Source organism: Nycticebus coucang, chromosome 10 (assembly GCF_027406575.1).
Source record: "Nycticebus coucang isolate mNycCou1 chromosome 10, mNycCou1.pri, whole genome shotgun sequence".
NCBI classification, from domain to species: Eukaryota; Metazoa; Chordata; class Mammalia; order Primates; family Lorisidae; genus Nycticebus; species Nycticebus coucang.
This window is the reverse complement of record NC_069789.1, coordinates 51,285,390-51,305,015: the sequence shown is the minus strand read 5'-3', so window position 1 is coordinate 51,305,015 and position 19,626 is coordinate 51,285,390. Positions and strand designations below refer to the sequence as shown.

At 41.5% G+C, this 19,626-nt stretch overlaps 1 protein-coding gene and 1 pseudogene across 3 annotated transcripts in view; one reads left to right on the top strand and one right to left on the bottom strand.

Annotated features, from left to right (window-relative positions):
* Positions 1-19,626, bottom strand: part of KCNH1 (potassium voltage-gated channel subfamily H member 1) — a 505,651-nt gene that overhangs the window by 99,061 nt on the left and 386,964 nt on the right. For all 3 annotated transcript variants that reach the window (XM_053607618.1, XM_053607619.1, XM_053607620.1), the window contains 2 exons: positions 19,138-19,337; positions 11,804-12,056 (listed from right to left, as the gene is read on the bottom strand). In XM_053607618.1, the coding sequence (XP_053463593.1) occupies positions 11,804-12,056; positions 19,138-19,337 (453 nt within the window). The remainder of the gene's footprint in view (positions 1-11,803; positions 12,057-19,137; positions 19,338-19,626) is intronic.
* On the top strand, positions 16,813-17,582 carry LOC128595596 (single-strand selective monofunctional uracil DNA glycosylase-like; annotated as a pseudogene).

Here is a 19,626-nt window from a genome sequence, read left to right as displayed (position 1 = left end):
AATCTGTGGGACACTGAAAAAGCATTCCTAAGAGGTAAATTTATCACATTAAATGCCCACACCCAAAAAACAGAGAACACAAATCAACAATATAATTAATCATCTTAAGGAACCAGAAAAGAGAGAGCAATCCAATCCCAAACCTAGCAGAAGAAAAGAAAAACCAAATATCAGAATTAAATGAAATCAAGAAAGTTGATTCTTTGGCAAGATAAATGAAAATCAATAAATCTTTGGCCAGATTAACTAGAAACAGAAAAGATCTCTGATAATCTCAATCAGAAAGTAAAAAGAGGAAATAATGACAGATACCATAGAGATCCAAAAATCATCACTGAATACTACAAAGAACGCTATGCCTAGAAATGTGAAAACATACAGGAAATGGACCAATAATTGGAATCACATCACCTCCCTAGACTTAACTAGGAAGAAAGAAAACTCTTGAACAGATAAATATCAAATACTGAAATTGCAATGTAAGATCTTCTAACAAAATAAAAGTCCTGAACCAGAAGGTTTTACACCAGAATTCTAGCAAACCTTCAAAAAAGAGCCCGTGCCTATATTACAGAATTTATTTCAAAACATCAAGAAAGAAATCCTGCCCAACTCTTTCTACAAAGCAAATATCACCCTGATACCAGAAACAAGAAAGGACCCAATAAGAAAACAAAACTACAGGGCAATATCATTAATGAATAATGACACAAAAAATACTCAAAATACAAATAGAATACAGCTACATATTTTAAAAATTATTCATTATGATCCAATGGGCTTCATCCAGGGATAGAAGGAAGGTTCAATGCAAATCCATAAACATAATTTACCATATAAGTAGAAGCAAAAACAAAGATCATGTAATCCTCTCAGTAGATGCAGAGAAAGCATTCAACAAAAATCATCATCCTATTCTAATAAGAACACTTAGGAAAATAGGCATAGATGAGACAATTCTTAAACTGATATAATCTATCCACAACAAACCCATAGCTGATATTATACTGAATGGAGTAAAACTGAAAGCATTTCCATTTAGAACTGGAACTAGACAAGGATATCCACTATTGCCACTACTAGTCAACATAGTACTGGAAGTCCTAGCCAATGCAATCATGCAAGAGAAAGATATCAAAAGGGGAGAGAGAAGATCAAACTCTGCTTTTTTCTAGTGGTGTGTAAACTTAGAAGACCCCAGGGACTCAACCACGAGACTCCTGGAAGTGATTAAGAAATACAATAATGTCTTGGGATTTAAAATCACTGTCCATAGATCAGTAGCCTTTGTATACACCAACAATAGTCAAGCCTAGAACCAAGTCAAAGACACCATACCCTCCTCAGTAGCTTCAAAGAAAATGAAATAGCTTAGAATATACTTAGCAAAGGAGGTGAAGAATCTCTACTTAACTATGAAACTCTGGAAGAGAAATAGTAGAAGATGTTAACAAATAGAAGAACATACCATGCTCATGGCTGGGAAAATCCTTGTCATTAAAATGCCTATACTACCCAAAGTGATCTACAGATTTAATGGAGGTCCCATTAAAAAACACCAACATCATATTTGAAAAACTTGAAAAAAAGTTACTTTATTTGTATGGAACCAGGAAAAAGTCCCTAATAGCCAACTCAATTCTAAGAAATAAAAACAAATCTAGAGGCATCACATGACCATAATTCAGGTTATACTGCAAGTCTATAGTGTTCAAAACAGTGTGGTACTTGGATAAAAACAGAGACATAGATTTATGGATCAGAGTTGAGAACTTAAAGATAAAACCCGTCTCATATTACCATCGGATCTTCAATAAGCCAAACCAAAGCTTATACTGTAGAAAATGATCCCTATTTAATAAATTCTGCCGGGAGAATTTATAGCCACATGTAAAAGACTGAAACTGAACCTGCATCTCTCACCATATTCAAAAACCAATTCACATTGAATAAAAGATTTACATCTAAGACATGAAATGATAAAAACATAAGGAAAGTGTGGGAAAACTCTGAACAATATCATTCTTGGGAAGATGACTCCATTAGGAACTGCAGCAATAACAAAAATAAATAAATGGGACCTGATCAAGAAGCTTCTGCTCAGCTAAGGACATAACCAACAAAGCAAACAAACAACCTTCAGAATGGGAGAAGATATTTGCATGTTATGAATCAGACAAAGGGCTAGTGACAAATATACAAAAAAATCAAACAAAAACAAGAAAAGAACAAAACCCCATTTATCATTGGACAAGTGACATGAACAGAACTTTCTCCCAAGAAATGAATGGCCAACACACACATGAAAAAATGCTCATCATCCCTAATCAGAGAAATGCAAATCAAAATCATCTTGAGGTATCACCTAACCTAAGTGGAAACAGCCCACATCACAAGGGCTCACAGCTGCAGATGCTGGTGTGGGTGCAGAGAGAGAGGTACACTGATGTACTAATGGCAGGCATGCAAACTAGTACAGTCTCTTTAGAAAGAAAAAAAATTTACCATAAGCACATTTATACTCGAATGTCTATAGCAGCTCAATTCACAATTGCAAATGTGGAAACAACCCAAGTGCTCATCAACTCATGAATGAATTAATGAACTGCAGTATATGTATACCACGGAATACCGTTCAGCCATAAAAAAAGATGGAGACAAAAAAAAAAAAATACGGAGACTTTGCATCTTTTGTATTTACCTGGATGGATTTGGAGAACATTCTCCTAAGTATCCTAAGAATGGAAAAGCAAGCATCCCATACACCCAGTACTAATCTGAAAATAGTAAACCAACAATTACAGGCTCACATGATTGAAAAAAAAACACAAATTCAAGAAGTGGGGAGAAGGGCCAGGGAGGAGGGGACTAAATTAGTTCCTACCTATTGGGTACAATGTAGGGGTAATATGGCACACTTTCTGAGTGAAGGATTCAATTACAACTCAGACTTTGGACTTACAAATAATGTAACATAATCTTATGTGCCTTCCTATTAATTCATAAAAAATAAAATGTAGAATATAAACGTTTTAACACAATAACTAAGAAAATGCCGTGAAGGCTATGTTCACCAGTTTGATGAAAATATTTCAAATTGTATATAAAACCAGCACATTGTACCCCATGATTGCATTGATGTACACACTATGATTTAACAAAAAAAAAAAAGAAGAAGAAGAAAGAAAAAAATAAAATAAATAAAAACAGAACTGGTCCTCCTTCCATGGAAACCTGCCCATCCTCCAGTGCTGCCCATTGAATCATTCAGACTGCTCCCTTTTGCTCATCTCCATATCCAAAATAAATGACCAACCTCTGATCATTCTACCAAATCTCTCTTGAATCTGCCTATTTTTCCCCACTTCCACCACTGTTAAGTCAGGTCAGGCTACTCTCATCTCTCAGCATCTTCCCTGCTGGTCTCTGCCTCTTTTCTTGGCTCTCCACACAGCTGCCAGGATGATTTTTCTAAATAAAAATGTGATTCTGTCACTCCTCTGTTTTAAATCTTCACTGGCTCTACAATGCCCTCAGTCCAAATTCCTTCCAGCTCAATGCCTTGCTCACCTCATACTACAACCTTAAGAATGCTATGCTCCAGGTATACTGAACTACTTTTCATTCCCAGATATGTCTCCCAAACCTTTGCAGATGCTGCCCCCTCTGCCTGGAACACTCATCCTCTAATCTTCCTTGCCAGCCACCACAGCCATTGCTGCGCCTGGTGGAGTTTGATTCAGACATCACCTTCCTTGACTTCTTATGGCTGAACTGGATTAGATGCCTGTTACATAAGCTCCCAGTATTCTGTTCTTAATTCTATTACAACAGTATTCTGTAATAAATGGTATTCTGTTCTTAATTCTATTACAACTCCTGGCACTATATTATAAAATATACATCTACTTGTCTATCTCCTCAATGAGAAGTTCAGTTTGATGAAAGTTCTGTCTGTTTGCAGTGCTACTGTATCTTCAACTCTTAGCACCGTACCTGGCATATGTTTATGGAATGAATAAATCAAGACATCAATGAAAAGATGAATCTGAGTGGAACAATGGAAGGTGGGCCACCATATGAAAGACTGAAGAATGTCAGTCTGGATGTTCGGCTGGATGACTTTGAACAGAGGATTAGTCTCCAAAGTGTAGTAACCTGGACATCCTCAAGTAGCTACATTGCCCACCTCACTTAAGAAGAAGGAATTTGCTGATCTGCTCAGAAACACTCTTGTAATTCACCGTAATCCAGCTTAATGCTAAGCTGCAGAAAAAACATTTAAAATGAAAAGACAAAAATAATGCATGTTGAAAATTGCCTTATGACACAAATGTCCTCTTGAAAAGTATTAAAACATCATACAAATGTGGGTCACTAGCCATCTTTGTGGGGACTATGCTGAGCATGTGCAAACAAGGCTTGCATCTCCATCTGAGTGGAGGCTCAGCCATAAATGGTTAAATTAAATCAATGGCTTGGAAACATCAGGACTATTCTCCATCTGTTCTTCACAACCGCAATTAGATAAAATTAAATTAGCCGATATTTCTCCTCCAAGCAAACAGATCACCAAGCTTCCGCTTAAAGCAGGTGATAATTTTCCAAGATTGCTACAGATGAGAACGGAAAATTAGCATTTGCCCCTCTTGGTTATTTATAAAGAATAAAAGTGGGGGCGGCGCCTGTAGCTCAATGGAGTAAGGCACCGGCCCCATATGCCAGAGGTGGTGGGTTCAAACCTAGTCCCGGCCAAAAACTGCAAAAAAAAAAGAATAAAAGTGAATTGTAGAAAATAATTGAAATACATTGAAAAACAGACAATAAAAATGACTCTAAAGTCTATTATCCAGAAAACATTAGTTAACATTTTGGTATACTTTCCATCTTTCTTCTACTTATATATGCGTTTTTATGTAGTTGAGGCTACTCTATGTGCATATAGCTATGTATTCTGCATTTTTATTATTTAAAATTACATGAGATATTTTGCATGCCAATAAAACTTCTTCATATCATAACTACCTTGATTTACCATAATTTATGATTCAACCAATCCCTTTGGACACTAAACTTACAAAAATTTTCTTTAGAAAGATTGCTTAACTCTCCTAACTGCCAGTGTCTTCAGAACTGCAATCAATTTTTTTTTTTTGAAGTTGACTTAATTTTCTTTCTTTTTTTTTTTTTTTATTGTTGGGGATTCATTGAGGGTACAATAAGCCAGGTTACACTGATTGCAATTGTTAGGTAAAGTCCCTCTTGCAATCATGTCTTGCCCCCATAAAGTGTGACACACACCAATTGATTGCTTAAGGCAAACACAAAATTAGGAAAGAGAACTTGGGGTCCACCCCCACCCTCTCTCAATCAGGTAATGCATGCATTACCTGATACAAGTGTTTTTGCATTTCTAAAGTTCTAATATTATATAAATCCTTGAGAAAAGTGTAGCTTTAATGTAATTGCTTTGGATGATAGAATAGCTATATGAATTTTAATGTTTGGTTGGAGTGTTTAGAGAGACACTTAAACATAACCTCCTCCCCCTGTACTGAGCATGAACAAACAACATTATTATATGGCAAACAGCAGTCATGTTCACCCAGCAACTTCACCAAGTCCCCAGGGCAAGGTGGAGCAAGGCAGGACAATGATGGCAGCATGGGTGGGGACCCCTCTACCTAGCTCACACGAATCTTGGGAAGCATGTCTGTGAAGGATTTAGCTTCAACATCTCTAAGATAATGAGTGTTTAATGCAAAGTTGTTGTTTTAGAAACCTCTGTTAGATAAGCCATCTTATTTTCATTGCTTGGCCATCCTCCTCTTTAAGAACTGTTGGAGGGGCTGAGTAGTCGATACAAAATTAAATGTCATTTTTCCCCAATTGGATCAGTAAATAAGAAATGCTGTCAAGACAACTATTTGAAAAATAAAGTATCATTCTTTGAAATTATATCCTAATAATAATCAATAATAATATTGCTTTCTCAATACATACTTGAAAATTAAAACATTTTTTCCTTCGTTTTAGAAGTAGCACATGCTCTTTTAAAGAAGACTTAAGGCCCAGCATGGTGGCTCAAGCCTGTAATCCTAGCACTATGGAAGACCAAAGCAGTAGACTGCCTGAGCTCAGGAGTTTGAGACCCTGTCTCTACTAAAAATAGAAAAGTTAGGTGGGCTGTAGTCTCAGCTACTTGGGAGGCTGAAGCAAGAGGATCACACTTTGAGGTAGAGTTAGACTCTGTCTCCAAAAAAAAGAAAGACTTAAAAACACACAAATATAAAAAAGAAAATTAAAACTTCCTATAGCCTCACAAACAAGATACGCACTATAATGTGTTGATGAAAATGTTTATGGGCTTTTATCTACATAGCTTTTCCTTCACATAACTGCTATCATATTCAATTTAAACTTGTATTTTACTTAATTTGCTAATCAAACATTTTTAATATTTTGAATTCCTTATGAGCATTCTGAATGGCTATATTTGCTGTGTTAGGCTGATGTGCAGTGACTACTCACAGATGAACTAATAGTGGACTGCAGCCTTGAACTCCTGGGCTCAGGTGATGCTCATGCAGCACTTCCCACTTCAACCTACCAAATTCTTTCTGGTCCTTCCAAGCCCAGTTCAACTTCTACCTCCTCCATGAACATTTCCCTCCTCACGCTAGAAAGTCTACAGAAAAGAGTACCTATGTTATTTATTGTCACTAACCACACATTTGTCTTGCTAAATGTGACAGAACATTTCCTCCAAGACACGGATTTTCTTTGTACCCCTAAAGAGAAATACCATGTTATGCTGTTACATTGCTAAATAAATAAATGCTGCATTAATACCAAACAAAATCAATGGAATCAAGAAGCTAACTAACCAAAGATGAGAGTTTGAGTAGGGATGTATGGCAGGGTGTTCCATTAAAAAAAAAAAAAAAAGAAAGAAAGAAAAAGATTTTATCTGTGACCAAGCACATGTGCCTTTACCTGTACTTTAGGGAGAATGTATTTGTAAATCCTAATTCAACAGTGACAGGACTGCAAGTAGGATCTATGCCACGTGAGCCAGGGGACGCTCATGCACCCTCCCCATGGCTACGTTCCCTCCTTGGAGAGGCTCAGGCCCATCCACAGTTGAAAAGAGTTTGCTCTAGTTGAGAGTCAGCCCCGGCTCTGTTCTAAAAGGTCATTGCAAACTCAACAAAATAGACCCATGTGATTCCCTCCTCCTGCTCTGGCCCTGTTGACTCCCCAGTCACCTCAGGAAACTATTCCCTCTCCTCACCTCCCATATCCAAAAAGTTCTCCCTTTTTCCTGCTCCCTGCTATCTCTGGTCTCTGGCTCTTCTCACACTACATTACTCAAAGCATCACTGTTCCTCCTAAGCCTCCCTGTTAGTTTCCACGCCTTTGTCTTTGTGAGATCCAAATCTTCTTGTCACTCCCCTTTGTATAACTCTCTCTGCAGCTGAATGCCTAATGCTCAGTGGTTAGAGCAACAGCCCAGTGCAGTGGGAGTGGCGGGTTTGAACCTGGCCTGGACCTGCTTAACAAAAAAATAAAACTCTCTCTCTGGACCACTCATCCCAGCAAGATAATATCTCACTCTGGCCTGGGGGGCCTTTTGCAGCCTAGCCCCTGCTTTCCTTTCAATTTCATTCAGTCCCTGCTGCCTTCCATGCACTGGGCCCTGGCATATGAAATTAAAGGGCTCACAGGAGAGAAAGGTGAGTAAACACACAATTGATGCATGCAGAGTACTGGGCTTAACAGAAATGCACAATTCCTGCAAGGGGGAGTGTGGAATCAGAGCTATATAGTTAATGCTCCAGATCCAGGGCTCTTTTCACTGTTTGATGAAGCCTGGCCAAAAGATTTCTGTCAGCCCAACAGAATGAAAAAGGAGGAAAAAAAAACAAACAAAAAAACCACAAGATAAAACGGTCCATCATTAAAATATAAATTAAGCATTAAAATGCAAAACTCACAGAATTTACTACAGGGACACTAAATCACACAGTGAAACAACATCATATACATACTGCACTTGTAAGACAGAGACACAGGGAGATACTCAACACACGAGCAAGCCCTGATGCTAGCTGGTAAGTCACACAGTGAAAAAAATACCAAGATAATGACTCACATGCAGATGCTACCCTGTTTCCCCGAAAATAAGACAGTCTTATTTTCAGGTGTGCTCCCAAAGATGCTCTAGGTCTTATTTTCAGGGGATGTCTTATCTTTCCTGTAAGTAGGTCTTATTTTCGGAGGATGTCTTATTTTCGGGGAAACAGGGTAGTAGTACCACTTGGGCAGGGGTAAAATGTTACCTATACCTTTTTATTCTGATACCTATAAAAATAAGAAAATTACTTTAAAAAAATCTAGTGAATAAAATATACATGCTAAAAGCTTGAATTTATTTCAAGGAGCCAAGAATTTAAATTTGATAAGTGGTTAAGGGATTTCTAAGAGAATTCCAAAAGGAGATAAAGAGGATGTCATGTCACAAATTAAGGCAGAGAGAACAGCAGAAGGGAAAAGATCATAAGAGATTTCTGGTCTGCTCTCTGTCCTCAGGGAATATTGTCTAGGTTTATGGGGCTATGTTTTAAACTGTAGGCTGCAGTAAGGTCAAGAAAGCAATTTAGTGGTTTGTGACAGTCAATTTTTTTTTTAACGAAAGAGAATAGAATCTAATACAAAACATCAGACTGCATTTTATATAGCAAGAAAAACTAGTTTTAGGTATAATTGTGTGTACGCTTCTGTAGTGGTCTACAATGTGATATGCATTTCATATGGTGGTTGCGGTCATAAAAGTTTGAAAACACTTTTGTATAGAAGACCTTCATCCGAAAGGACTCTATTTTTAACGCATACTAAACATACTCAGTTATGAGTATTGACCCTTTTTTTCTCATTCTCGAAGTCTGTGCTAAAATTAAACAGAGACTGTGAGTGGAATATTAGAGCTGGAAGGAGGAAGCAAATGAGCAGAATGTAAATGAGTGAGCTAATAACAAGAGACTACAGAGCAAAGGAGTGAGATGGGTGAGTGCTGGCCTTTTTCCTAAAGTCTTCATTGCTTATGAAAACTAAGGATTCCCTGGGCATTTTCCATCCTCTCTGGAGCAATGGATACACACTAGCTGCTCCCTGCTCTTTCAGTGACCCTCTACCACACCTGCATTCTCTCTACGGCAATGGTCATCATGCAGTGTGACAGTTATTGTTCTAATGTCAGCTCCCTCCACCAACTCCTTGGAGGCTGGACTACTGTCACAGAGATGCTATAACCCCACCTCTATGACAATGCCTGAGAGACAGCAGGTGTTCAATAAATTTTGATTGAACTGAAGGGCATCAACAGACAATAAAGATGTAGTTATAATGTCCATTTGACACCTTTGCAAGCACAAACTGATTCAGTCCATTGAGTAAAAAAATATTCTAATTAGAGAAAAAACAACAACAGCAACAACTCTAAACTTAAATCTACAAGGAACACACAGCTTGGAATCTCAAGTTTCTTGGCCAAGAAGTTAGGCTGGCTCAAAGGATTCATCTTGTCCTTTTACAGAATAAAAGCCTTTTGAAATGTTACAGTTTATTTAGGACATTGAGCTTGGCCCTACTTTTTGGATCCAACCTGGCTCCTGGGGACACATTGGAGAAGCTTTTTCTAGTCTGGGAAGCTTAAGGGCAACAACCATTCTGAAGCCAAAGCTGCTGAGCTATTTCAGAGCTCCCATCCACACTGCTAAGTGGAGCAGGCAGTATGCCCAGGAGGGCCCGAGGCAGAGGACTGGATTTAGAGAAGCAGTTGATTGACCAAGGAAATTGACCCAGGAAATCAACACTAAATCAAGCCTTGGTTGCTTCCTCACAAAAAGCCCAGGCTGAGGGAAAATGAGAAGGGGCTAGGAAGTAGTTATTTATCTTCCCCCTCTTTGGCTGTCTTACCTCCATGTCTGAGTCTAGGTGTCCAAACCAACTCCTAGTAGGTAGCTGTTTGGTGTGTCATTAAGGATGTCCTGAGCATAGGTAGGTAAGGAGGATGCTGCTGGTCACAGGGCCACATTCCTTGGAAAGGTATATGCTGTGTTATCAGTGAGGAGATAGGTGAAAGTCACCCTATGACAAGGGGTTAATTCAAATTCAAGAGACTGCTCCCTGGTGGAGACTTATTCTTAGCTAGGCAAACATCCCAATACCTAATACCATGCAAAAGTCCTCTTTATCAAGGACACTTATGAGTATTAAAGGTAGTGATAAAGGCCCTTTCCCTTCAGACGTACTAAAGCAATGGCTTTTACCTCCATATGTCCTATTCCTAATACACGGTCAAATCTCACTTCTGTGATAAGCATTCAACGGACAGAGTAACTGGTTTGCAGAGTTCAATAGATACCATGAGCTCCAGAACACTTATCTTAGCACACAGATTCAGCCTCAATCCCCAGTCTGTATCCCAGTCTCCCTCTGACCATCTGCCAGAAAATGCTGGAGGAATATAAATCATCCTTGGTTTAACTTGAGCAAAATGTAATCAAGAAGGCCATTTGGCTTGGGGCCAGGGGAGCAAGAAGGAAGCTGCATATCATGTACTCTAGTGAAGCAAGAACAAAATTTAGGCTTTCTTAAAAATTAATACTATTAAAAAAAATTAATACTGTTGATGTCTCTGTGTAGTTTGACTCTCAAGTCTAACTTCAGTATAATTTCTGCCTCAGTTTCCTAAGAAATCATATGCAAAAGATAAAATGTATCTATGGTGTCTAGCAGTGTCTGATGACTTCATGGGCCAACCCACTAATTATCATCAGGACTAAAATGTTTTGCAAATGGATCAAAGAGGTTTGAAAGTCAGAAGGACTCCACAATGTTGGCTTCATGGACCTCACCTGCCATGAACAATTTTCTTTAATCTCTCTGAACTTTTTTGGTCTCATCTATAAAATGGGGATAATAAAACCATTTCATAGGATTACTACAGGGATTAAATGAGAATCTGTATGTCAGGGGGTTGGCACAGAGCAGACAACCCTAAATGGTGGTTATGATGATCACTTCCTGCCTCAGAGATACATGCCCCCCAGTAAAGATGTTCTTTGTAGTTACTGCAAGCAATGAGATGTATTTCTCAAAATCCAAGGATGTTCAATGTCCCAAATACCAACATGAACCCCCAGTTCAGGCCATCATCATCTTCTCCCTAGGTAACATGTCTCAACCTGGTCTCCCTGCCTCAGGGTTCCCCCTTCAATCCATGCTCCAACCTGCATCTGCTACTGTCTTTTTAAAATACACATCTGATTGTATCTCTCTCCTGCTTTGGTTCCCCCGAATAAAATCCACATCTCTTGACGTGGCTTCTAGAGCCTGCCGTGATCTGCCTAGTGCCTAGCTCTCTCCCCAGCCTCATCTCTCACCAGGCCTCTTCTTGTTCTGTGTGGTCCAGCCATTCTCAATTTTTAGGTTTCAGTATATAGAGAGGAACACTTCCCACTTAAATACTGGGTTAGATACCCATTCCACTGTACTGTAAATGTCTCTATTTGTTCTTCTCCTCCACTAGTCAAGCCCCTTGAGGACAAAATGCATTTTGCACAAAACACTCAAATACCTGTATTTGTTTGTCAAACAGATAAGTGGATGGCCTTCCAACAGCATCTGGCCCTACCCTATGGGGCAATTTCTGGTTGAAAGTAGCAGTGGCATTTAGCTGTCCATAAATAAGCCAAATCCAGGTACGAGAAGGTGTCAGTTCAGCAAAGGCAACACCTACCTAGGATGGCCACCACCTCATCATCCTGGATCACCTCCAGGGAGCCGGAGACCACAAAGCAGAGGCTGTCGACACTCTCTCCTGCATGGTAGATGAGGTCCCCCGGGGCGCAGTGCACTGTCTGGAACTCCATGGCCAGTGCCCGCAGGCAGCCATCACTGGCCAGCCGAAAGGCTGGGTGCTCCTTGAACACCTTACGGTTCAGATGCACACAGATGTCAGCTCTCATGTCCTTGGGACAGATCTGCAGGACCTGGCCAGTTATAGGAAGAAAGCGTGTGAGTGTCTTCATTGCAACCAATAGCCTCAGCACTGCAGGAACAGAAGCAACACTTACTAAGTCAGACTGCACTGTTCTAGCCAAAGAACCTAAGCTGGCAGAGCTTACATTCTTGTGAGAGAGACCATGTCCAAAAAAGTCAGTGCTAAATGCTTGGGACAGGGGTATGAAAATATGTGGGACTCCTGTAGACCTACAGATTAAAAGGTGACGTTTAAGTTGACAGTTGAAAATTATATCATAGTGAGCCACCTGGAAGGAGAACACTAAAGTAGGATTGCAAACACAAAGTTTCTGAAGGGGCCTGAGCAATAGCCAGTACTAATGAGGGCAAAGGGGTAGGTGGTGAGGTGCGGAGAGAATATCCAGCATGAGAAACTTTTAGGCTATGATAAGTCTTTGATTTTATTCTCAGTGTCATAGGGAAACATTGGAGGATTTTTGAGCAGGGGAATGGTATGACCTGATATAAGAGGCTCATCATAGCTAGAGAGTGAGTTTAGAGATCCCTAACCATAGGGTGGCAACAGTGGGGTCAAGGATTCCAGTTAGGTCACTCCTGCAGCTGTGAGGGGGGAGGGAACTTGAACTGGGATTTTGGGAATGGAGACAGTGGTCAAATTCAGAATATATTTTAAATATAGAACTGACATGGCCACATCTATGGTGCATCTTAGAATGGGTACAGGCGATTGCACTAATGTACACAGCTATGATTTAACAATAAAAAAAAACTGATATAATCTGCTGATAGAATCAATATGAAATATTATCTTTAAAAGATATCAAGTAATATACTGAACAGGCATTGCCAAGCACTTTAGAATCATTTATTCATTTGATACTTATGGTACACCAGGCATCGTTCTAGGCTCTGAGAATGCAGAAGTGGAAAGAAAAAGGATAAAAGCCCTCAAGTAACTTACCATCGAGTGGGAGGAGACAAATAATAAGCAAAATAAAATTTATTGTAAGTGCTAAGCAGAAAAAAATAAGAAAGCATAGGAAAGATTGGGAAGAGTTGTGAGTTTACATTTGAAAATATTATGTGCATTAGCTAACTTAATCCTAACATAAACCCTACGAAGTAAGGGCTATTACTATATTCGTTTTACTGATGAGGAAGCTGAGGCCCAGGAAAGAAATAAATTGCCCAAAGTTGTACTGCCAGAAAATGCAACCAATCCCAAATCCTAGTTTGGGATCTCAAACTAGGTAGCTTGACAGAATGGCCTACATTAAATCCTAAGCAATTCTTACACTAGACAGCTACCCCAAACAAATGGGCTGGTAATTTGACTTGTGGCATCTTGGCAGCATGTTGGATTCAAGCAAGAATGGGAACCATAGGAGGCATGCAAGTCTCATCTCCTGAAGAAATAAAAAATTCCCAGGTTTTTCCAGAATTAGAATTATTTCCCTGATATACATTTTTGCAAAAAAGACATTGCATGGTCCCGTACATAGCAAGCATTAAGTAATACAATAGGGTACTCTTAAATGAACTTTTCCAGGGAAATCTAGAGTATGTGTAAAATAATTTTTTCTCCCATCCAAGCTTGTGAACAAAGCTGGGGTCATAAAATCAAACTTGTTTGGTGAAAATAGCTTCCTTGAGACACTGGGCACTTTCTCACCCCTGCTACTCTCCCTTAGAACAAGCCATTTTGCTTCTGTATCTGAAGCTTATTCCTGGATTTGAAAGTACCTTAGCCTCCTTCAAAGCCCAGTTTGAATCTTGCCTTGCCCTTGATGGCTTCACTCATACCCCTGACCCTCTCAGGGGCCCCTGGTGCTCTGCATGGAAGCGTATCAGTAGAAAAAGGTCAAATAGTTGAAATCTTAGCTCCTTTCCCTCCAGGTGACACTTCAGTTTCCCCTGTAAAATATAGACCACTAACACTGATTTGTGAGGATTAAACAAAACTACATTTACTAGCACACTGCTTGGGACAATGCTGGGCCCCATCAGGATATTCCATAAACACAGGTCCCTTCTCTGAGTGCCTCTGTTTTCTTACACTGGGGTTAAAGGATTCCCAGGAAGTGAGCAAACTCTCCACAAGTGAGGCTGGCGAACTGACCAAGGCACAGAGGAAGATTCAGAACACCAATGTTTGGGCAGAGCACTTGCTAAGTATTTTCGTCCATAAGGCTCATTACAAGCAAAACTGCTACAGAAATGTAGCTTTAATTTGGGTCCTCTTCTCCCCAAGCAGATCACCAAGAAGTGGGGAACACTCACATGTCATGGTACAACTGTGCCTGATAGTTTAGAACCGAGATTTATTCTCTAGGTGAGTTCACCTTTAAATATTTGGTTTCCCCTGGGCTGGACTTGCTGGCAGAGGCTGCTAGAGAACAAGGCCTTGGCACGGAGACAATGTTTCACTCACGGGCACTGTTCCCAGAGCCAATGGAGAGTGCAGTGTGAGGAGGTGAGAGAACCCGGGGTGGAGAAACTGCAGACTGTCACCGCCTTTGGTTGTTTCCACAGTTTGTCTGCTGGCCCCGCATGGAGGTGGGTAGGTGTCAAGAACTTCTCTGTCTCAGCACTGAGACCCTGCAGCCTTCCTGGGCCGCCTTCCCCACTGCTCGGTTCTCAGGAGAGACCATGCTTGCTATTCCTTGAGGGCCTCTACGGCCACAGGAAGATGTCACTATGGAGGTCCCCCAGGCTCTGCAGGACAGTCATGAGTAAGAAAGGGGCTTTAGGATCAGGCAGCTTTGGATTTAAGTCCCGGCCTCAGCGCTCATTAGATGCATGAACTTGAAGCAACTTAGCTCCTCTCCCAGAATCTTCATTTTTGAACTTGCATATAGTATTCTTTTGAGGATTCCATGCGCTGTTTTGTAGGAAGTCCTGACACATGTCTGGCACACACAAGTGCTCAGTGTCTGTGAGCTCTCATTTTTGATGTTATCACAGCAGCAGCAGGTCATCAGAGGGAGGCTTTGAAGTCCTGAGAAGGTCATAGCTGAAAGGGCCTCAGGTCATCTATTCTTAAGGGTCATCTAGTTTCCATGTGTTACAGACATAGAAACTGAGATTCATAAGTGATGTGCTCAAGGTTGCCAGGTAAGTACTAGTAAAAAACTGGAAGATACCACCCCACCCCTAGTCTGACTCCCCTGGCCACCACTGACATTCTGACCTAGAATGGAGAGTAGGGAAAACCAGGGAGAGGATGGGACCACAGGCCTGGTTCTCTCCCCAGAATTGGCCTGCCACAAGCTCCTGTCAGGAAGAAAACAGTCACCCTAAGCCAGGCTGGGCTCCGCAATGAGTCCCCACAGTTCAAGGCTCTTTCCTCTTCCATCTGGACCAGGACCTGGGGCAAATCCCAAAGCCCTCCAGGAAAGTAAGACCGCAGGGAAAGGGAAGAGAGGGCAAATGCTGACGGTGCTGTCTCCCATGGGCAGCCACCCAGCCCCGCCCTACAGCGAGGGTGGGGAAGGGCTTCTTTCCAGACAACCAGATTTACAAAGGCATCCTGGTGCCTGGGAAAAGGAGCCCCAGGGCAAAGAGATCAAAGTTCCTTTCTGCTCCATCAGCTGCCAGGAACCCACAGAACCTACAGGCATTGTTGAGAGTGTAGAACAGGAACAACAGGAGCAGATGGGGCAGGCGATTGGCAAAGCCTGGGACTAAGTTCATTCAGTTCCAGCTGATGTCCTCTTCACTTAAGAAATTAGAACAACTCCATTTGGACTCATCCTTCCTCCCTCTAGTACACGTTTAAAAAATTTTTTTAAGTAATAGTAGGAGAAGCACAAGCTTTGAAGTCAGACAAAACTGCATTCAAATCCTGGTTTTCTCATTCTTTGCTCTGGGGCAGTAAGTAAAATGAGTTTGGCCTCTCATCCTATTCCTTCAGTAGGCTAACAACAGCTCCCTGCCAGAATGTTGTGGCACCTAAGTGAGGCACTAGTACAGGCCCAGGCACAGAGGAAAAGCACAACAAATATTGGTTCTTAATGCATGTTCTAGAAATGGGAGCTGGGCTGTAGTGATGATGTTATCACAGCCGTCAACAAAACCAAAGTAAAATTCCTTTTAAGTTCAAGATCAGTTAAATTCAGTTCAATTTTTCCTTTTAAATTGTCAACTCTCAACTGACTATTTTGATGGAGGAAGACTAGGAAGATGGATAGCTGATCCCAAAGCCAGCCAATTTGGCATTGAAAGTGTCATTAGGTATTTCTGCAATAGTGTTATCATTCTAACAGTGAAAACAATCAGTATGTCCTGAGTAATTACAGGTTAAAGGAAAGAAGGAGAATTGAAAAGACTGAGAAGCAGAGAAAAATAGATCTAGGATTAAATCTTTGCTTACAGAAAATATACAAAGAAGATAAGGCATAAACAAACAACAAAAGGTCCATTGTATCTTTTCTCTATCATTTCCAGTATCATCAATTTTATTCACTTCATTGAAATTCACCTAGAATGCAACTCAAAGAACAATAGGAATTTATCACCATCTCCATTTTATAAGTGGGAAAACCAGAAGCTTAGAGAGGTATTTAACTGATGCTCTGACCACCTCAATTACAGATTAAGCCATAAGCACTTGTTTGGAGTTTCCTGGACTTGTCTGATCGAGAGAATTATAAGGGTACTTGTTAAAAATCTGCCCCCATCTCCTCCAACTTCTCATTCCATAGATCTGAATATAAGTGGGGATTTCAGAACCAGAAGCAAGATGGGCAGCTGGACCAGTGACAATGTGTGGCTGTGCCCCAGGCTTTCCTACTGGTGTCACGCCATGAACTACAAATGCCTTGATGGAGCCCCATCCTTTGGAGGAAGAGTTTCAGCTCAATGCTGAACTGAGCCAGCTACAGTTTTCAGAGCCAGTGGGCCTCATCTACAATCCTATGGAGTATGCCTGGGAGCCACATGGCAGCCATGTGACCCATGACTACCAGGGCCCCAAACAACTGCTCTTCCTGGGGATGAACCTTTGGCATGGCCCAGACGGGGGTGCCCTTTGGGGAAGTGAGCATGGTCTGCGATTAGCTGACAGTAGCTGCGATTAGCTGTGATGATCCCTCCCCTAGAGCACCCTAAACAACTGGTGCTGGGACTAGGGTGCCCACAGTCAGAAGTGAGTGGTGCCAAATTCTCCAGAATTGGAGCTTTTTCCAGAACCTCTGTGGACAGCCTCTTTTTCTTTCACTGTTTTGTCCACTGTCTGTGTCTACTGCTCTTCCTGACTTCCAGTGGGAATAACCTCACCCCTGCTGAGCTCCCTGGCAAGCAGCAAGAACAGCTTCTTAGGATCTGTGAAGCTGCCCTTTTCTGGCAAGTGCAGCTGCTGGGGGTGCAGCTGGTGATGGCAGTGGAGTGAATGGCAGAGCAGTGGGCACAGAAGTCTCCAGGTGGAGGGGCTGCTGGATCCCTCTCCCTGTAACTCACAGGCCAACAAGGACTGGGAGGCAGTGGCCAAGGAGAGACTGAATGAGTTGGAGCTGCTGTCCCTGCTATCAAAATGAGTGCCCCTAGGGCCAGGCATAGGACATATTCAAGGCCTCAGCTCATACTGAGCAAGCAGATGACAAGACACCTGCTGGACCAGTGCCAAAATGTCCTCCTGGGCTCCCTGGTTACTGGGAAACATGTCTTTTGATCAAAGGACTGTCTTCCAACTTGCTGTGGCAGTTTTGACACTACTCCAGTTCACCTCTCCACCTCACCCAGTCCTGATTTCTTCACCTTCCTTTGAGCATTGCCCCCTTTGTGGTATCTCACTCCACAGAGAATCAGCAGAAGATGGGCTTTGCTCATCATTCTTTGGGGAACTCTTTGGTGGAGGATGACCTAGACAGTGACTTCTAAGGTTATATCCGATGATTGAAAGGAAATATTTTGCTAGGATCCATGCCCATCCTTACAGAACGGCTTCCTGCTTGCTGACCCCTTCCCTCATAGGACCAGTACAAAGCATGGAACATGATATTAAAAGAGAACTAATTATGGGAAGCTAAGGCTGGACCAGAGGGAGAATTCAGTGTGGTGAAGTTAGAAAGACAGAAAATTAGGATTTTCATCCCAACTCTGTGAATTTTATGATGGACAAACTAGCCTCAGGATGCCTCATCTGTAAAATGGGGATGCCTACTCATGGGGTTGTCATGAGGATTAATTGAAATAACACTAGTGAGTGCCTTACGTAGGCCTGGCACACAGCTGCTCATTCCATACTCTTCTCCTTGCAGTCTTGGATCTGGTTTGGGGAGTCACTGCCACCACTATAAGGGAAGCTCCTTTCCACTCTGAAAACCTTGCTATAGAGGAGCCTGGGCTTCTACCTATAGCCAAGGAGATGGACAAATTCTTGCCCTGCCAGAGATGGACCAGTGACTTTATAAAAACACAGTCTGGGATTTTTTCAGTTTAAACATTAGAAGCTCCTAAACCCTTGGGGGGGAAAAAAAAAGAATGAAAGAAAAGAAACTGGGGATGTTGTTTTTAATGACCACATTGTGGGATTCTTGTTAGGGTTCAGACTTGGATGAAATGAGCAAGGCAACAGAGGATTGGGCACATAATGTAAGAAGATGACAAAACAAAAAAAAAAATCAAGATAAATCATGCCTTTTTCTTACAAAAATAAAGTTCATGCAAAAAATCATACAATGAACAAAATATCAAAAGTTTGAACAGAGACCAGATCAGTAATAGAGCCCTGACACTATTACTGGAGCCTGAGGCAAAAGGAAAATCAGAAATATTTGTCACCTTACTCTAATTAGGGACCTGATTCTTACCACCATTTAAGTTTGAGAAATTCTTCCCTGGACAGTTAGACTTATGGTTCTTCTCTTTTCCGAAAGATGTACTCTGCCCTACCAATTTCTTAAATAATGGCTCCTAGTTGCTGGTCTTGGAGTAAGGCTTATCTGGAAGCAATCAAAACCTCTGGAGGCAGGACCTGGGAATCCAGACCCCCCAATGGTGAATTCTGAGCACACTGTCCTAGATGTGTCTCAGACCCCATAGAGAAAGGCAAAAGATAAGGGGTTTACCTGCGCTCCTTGCCCTCCTTACCTTCTCTGTGTCAATGCCTCTGGACATGGACCAGGTGGACACTATATAATCCATGACTCGCTCACTCAATCCTTTTGGCACCTGATAGAGTTTCAGGAAGTCTCGAACGCTGTTGAGCATCTCATGGTACCTGTTGGTGTTGGCGTACATCTGCTGGAAAATGGTCGTCACATTCCCGAAGATGGTGGCATAGAGAAGTGCTAGAGGTGTGGAGGAGGAGCAGAAGAAACAGCACATGAGTGTTCCCTGAGCCAGGGTCCTAGAATGTCCAACTTGTCCAGAGTAGGCCAATGGCCAGAGACACCCCTCCCTAGTACAAAATGTCCTGGACTCTTCTCAGGAGAAGCTCACGTTTAGAGTCTTTGGGGAGTGGAGGCCAATAGTGTCCTAACATCAGGCCACTAGGACAAATGAACAGGATGCAGGGCCAGGGTGGATGGGAGCTGGGGCATGGCTGGGGCCTCAGCTAGGACACACAGCAGAATGTGT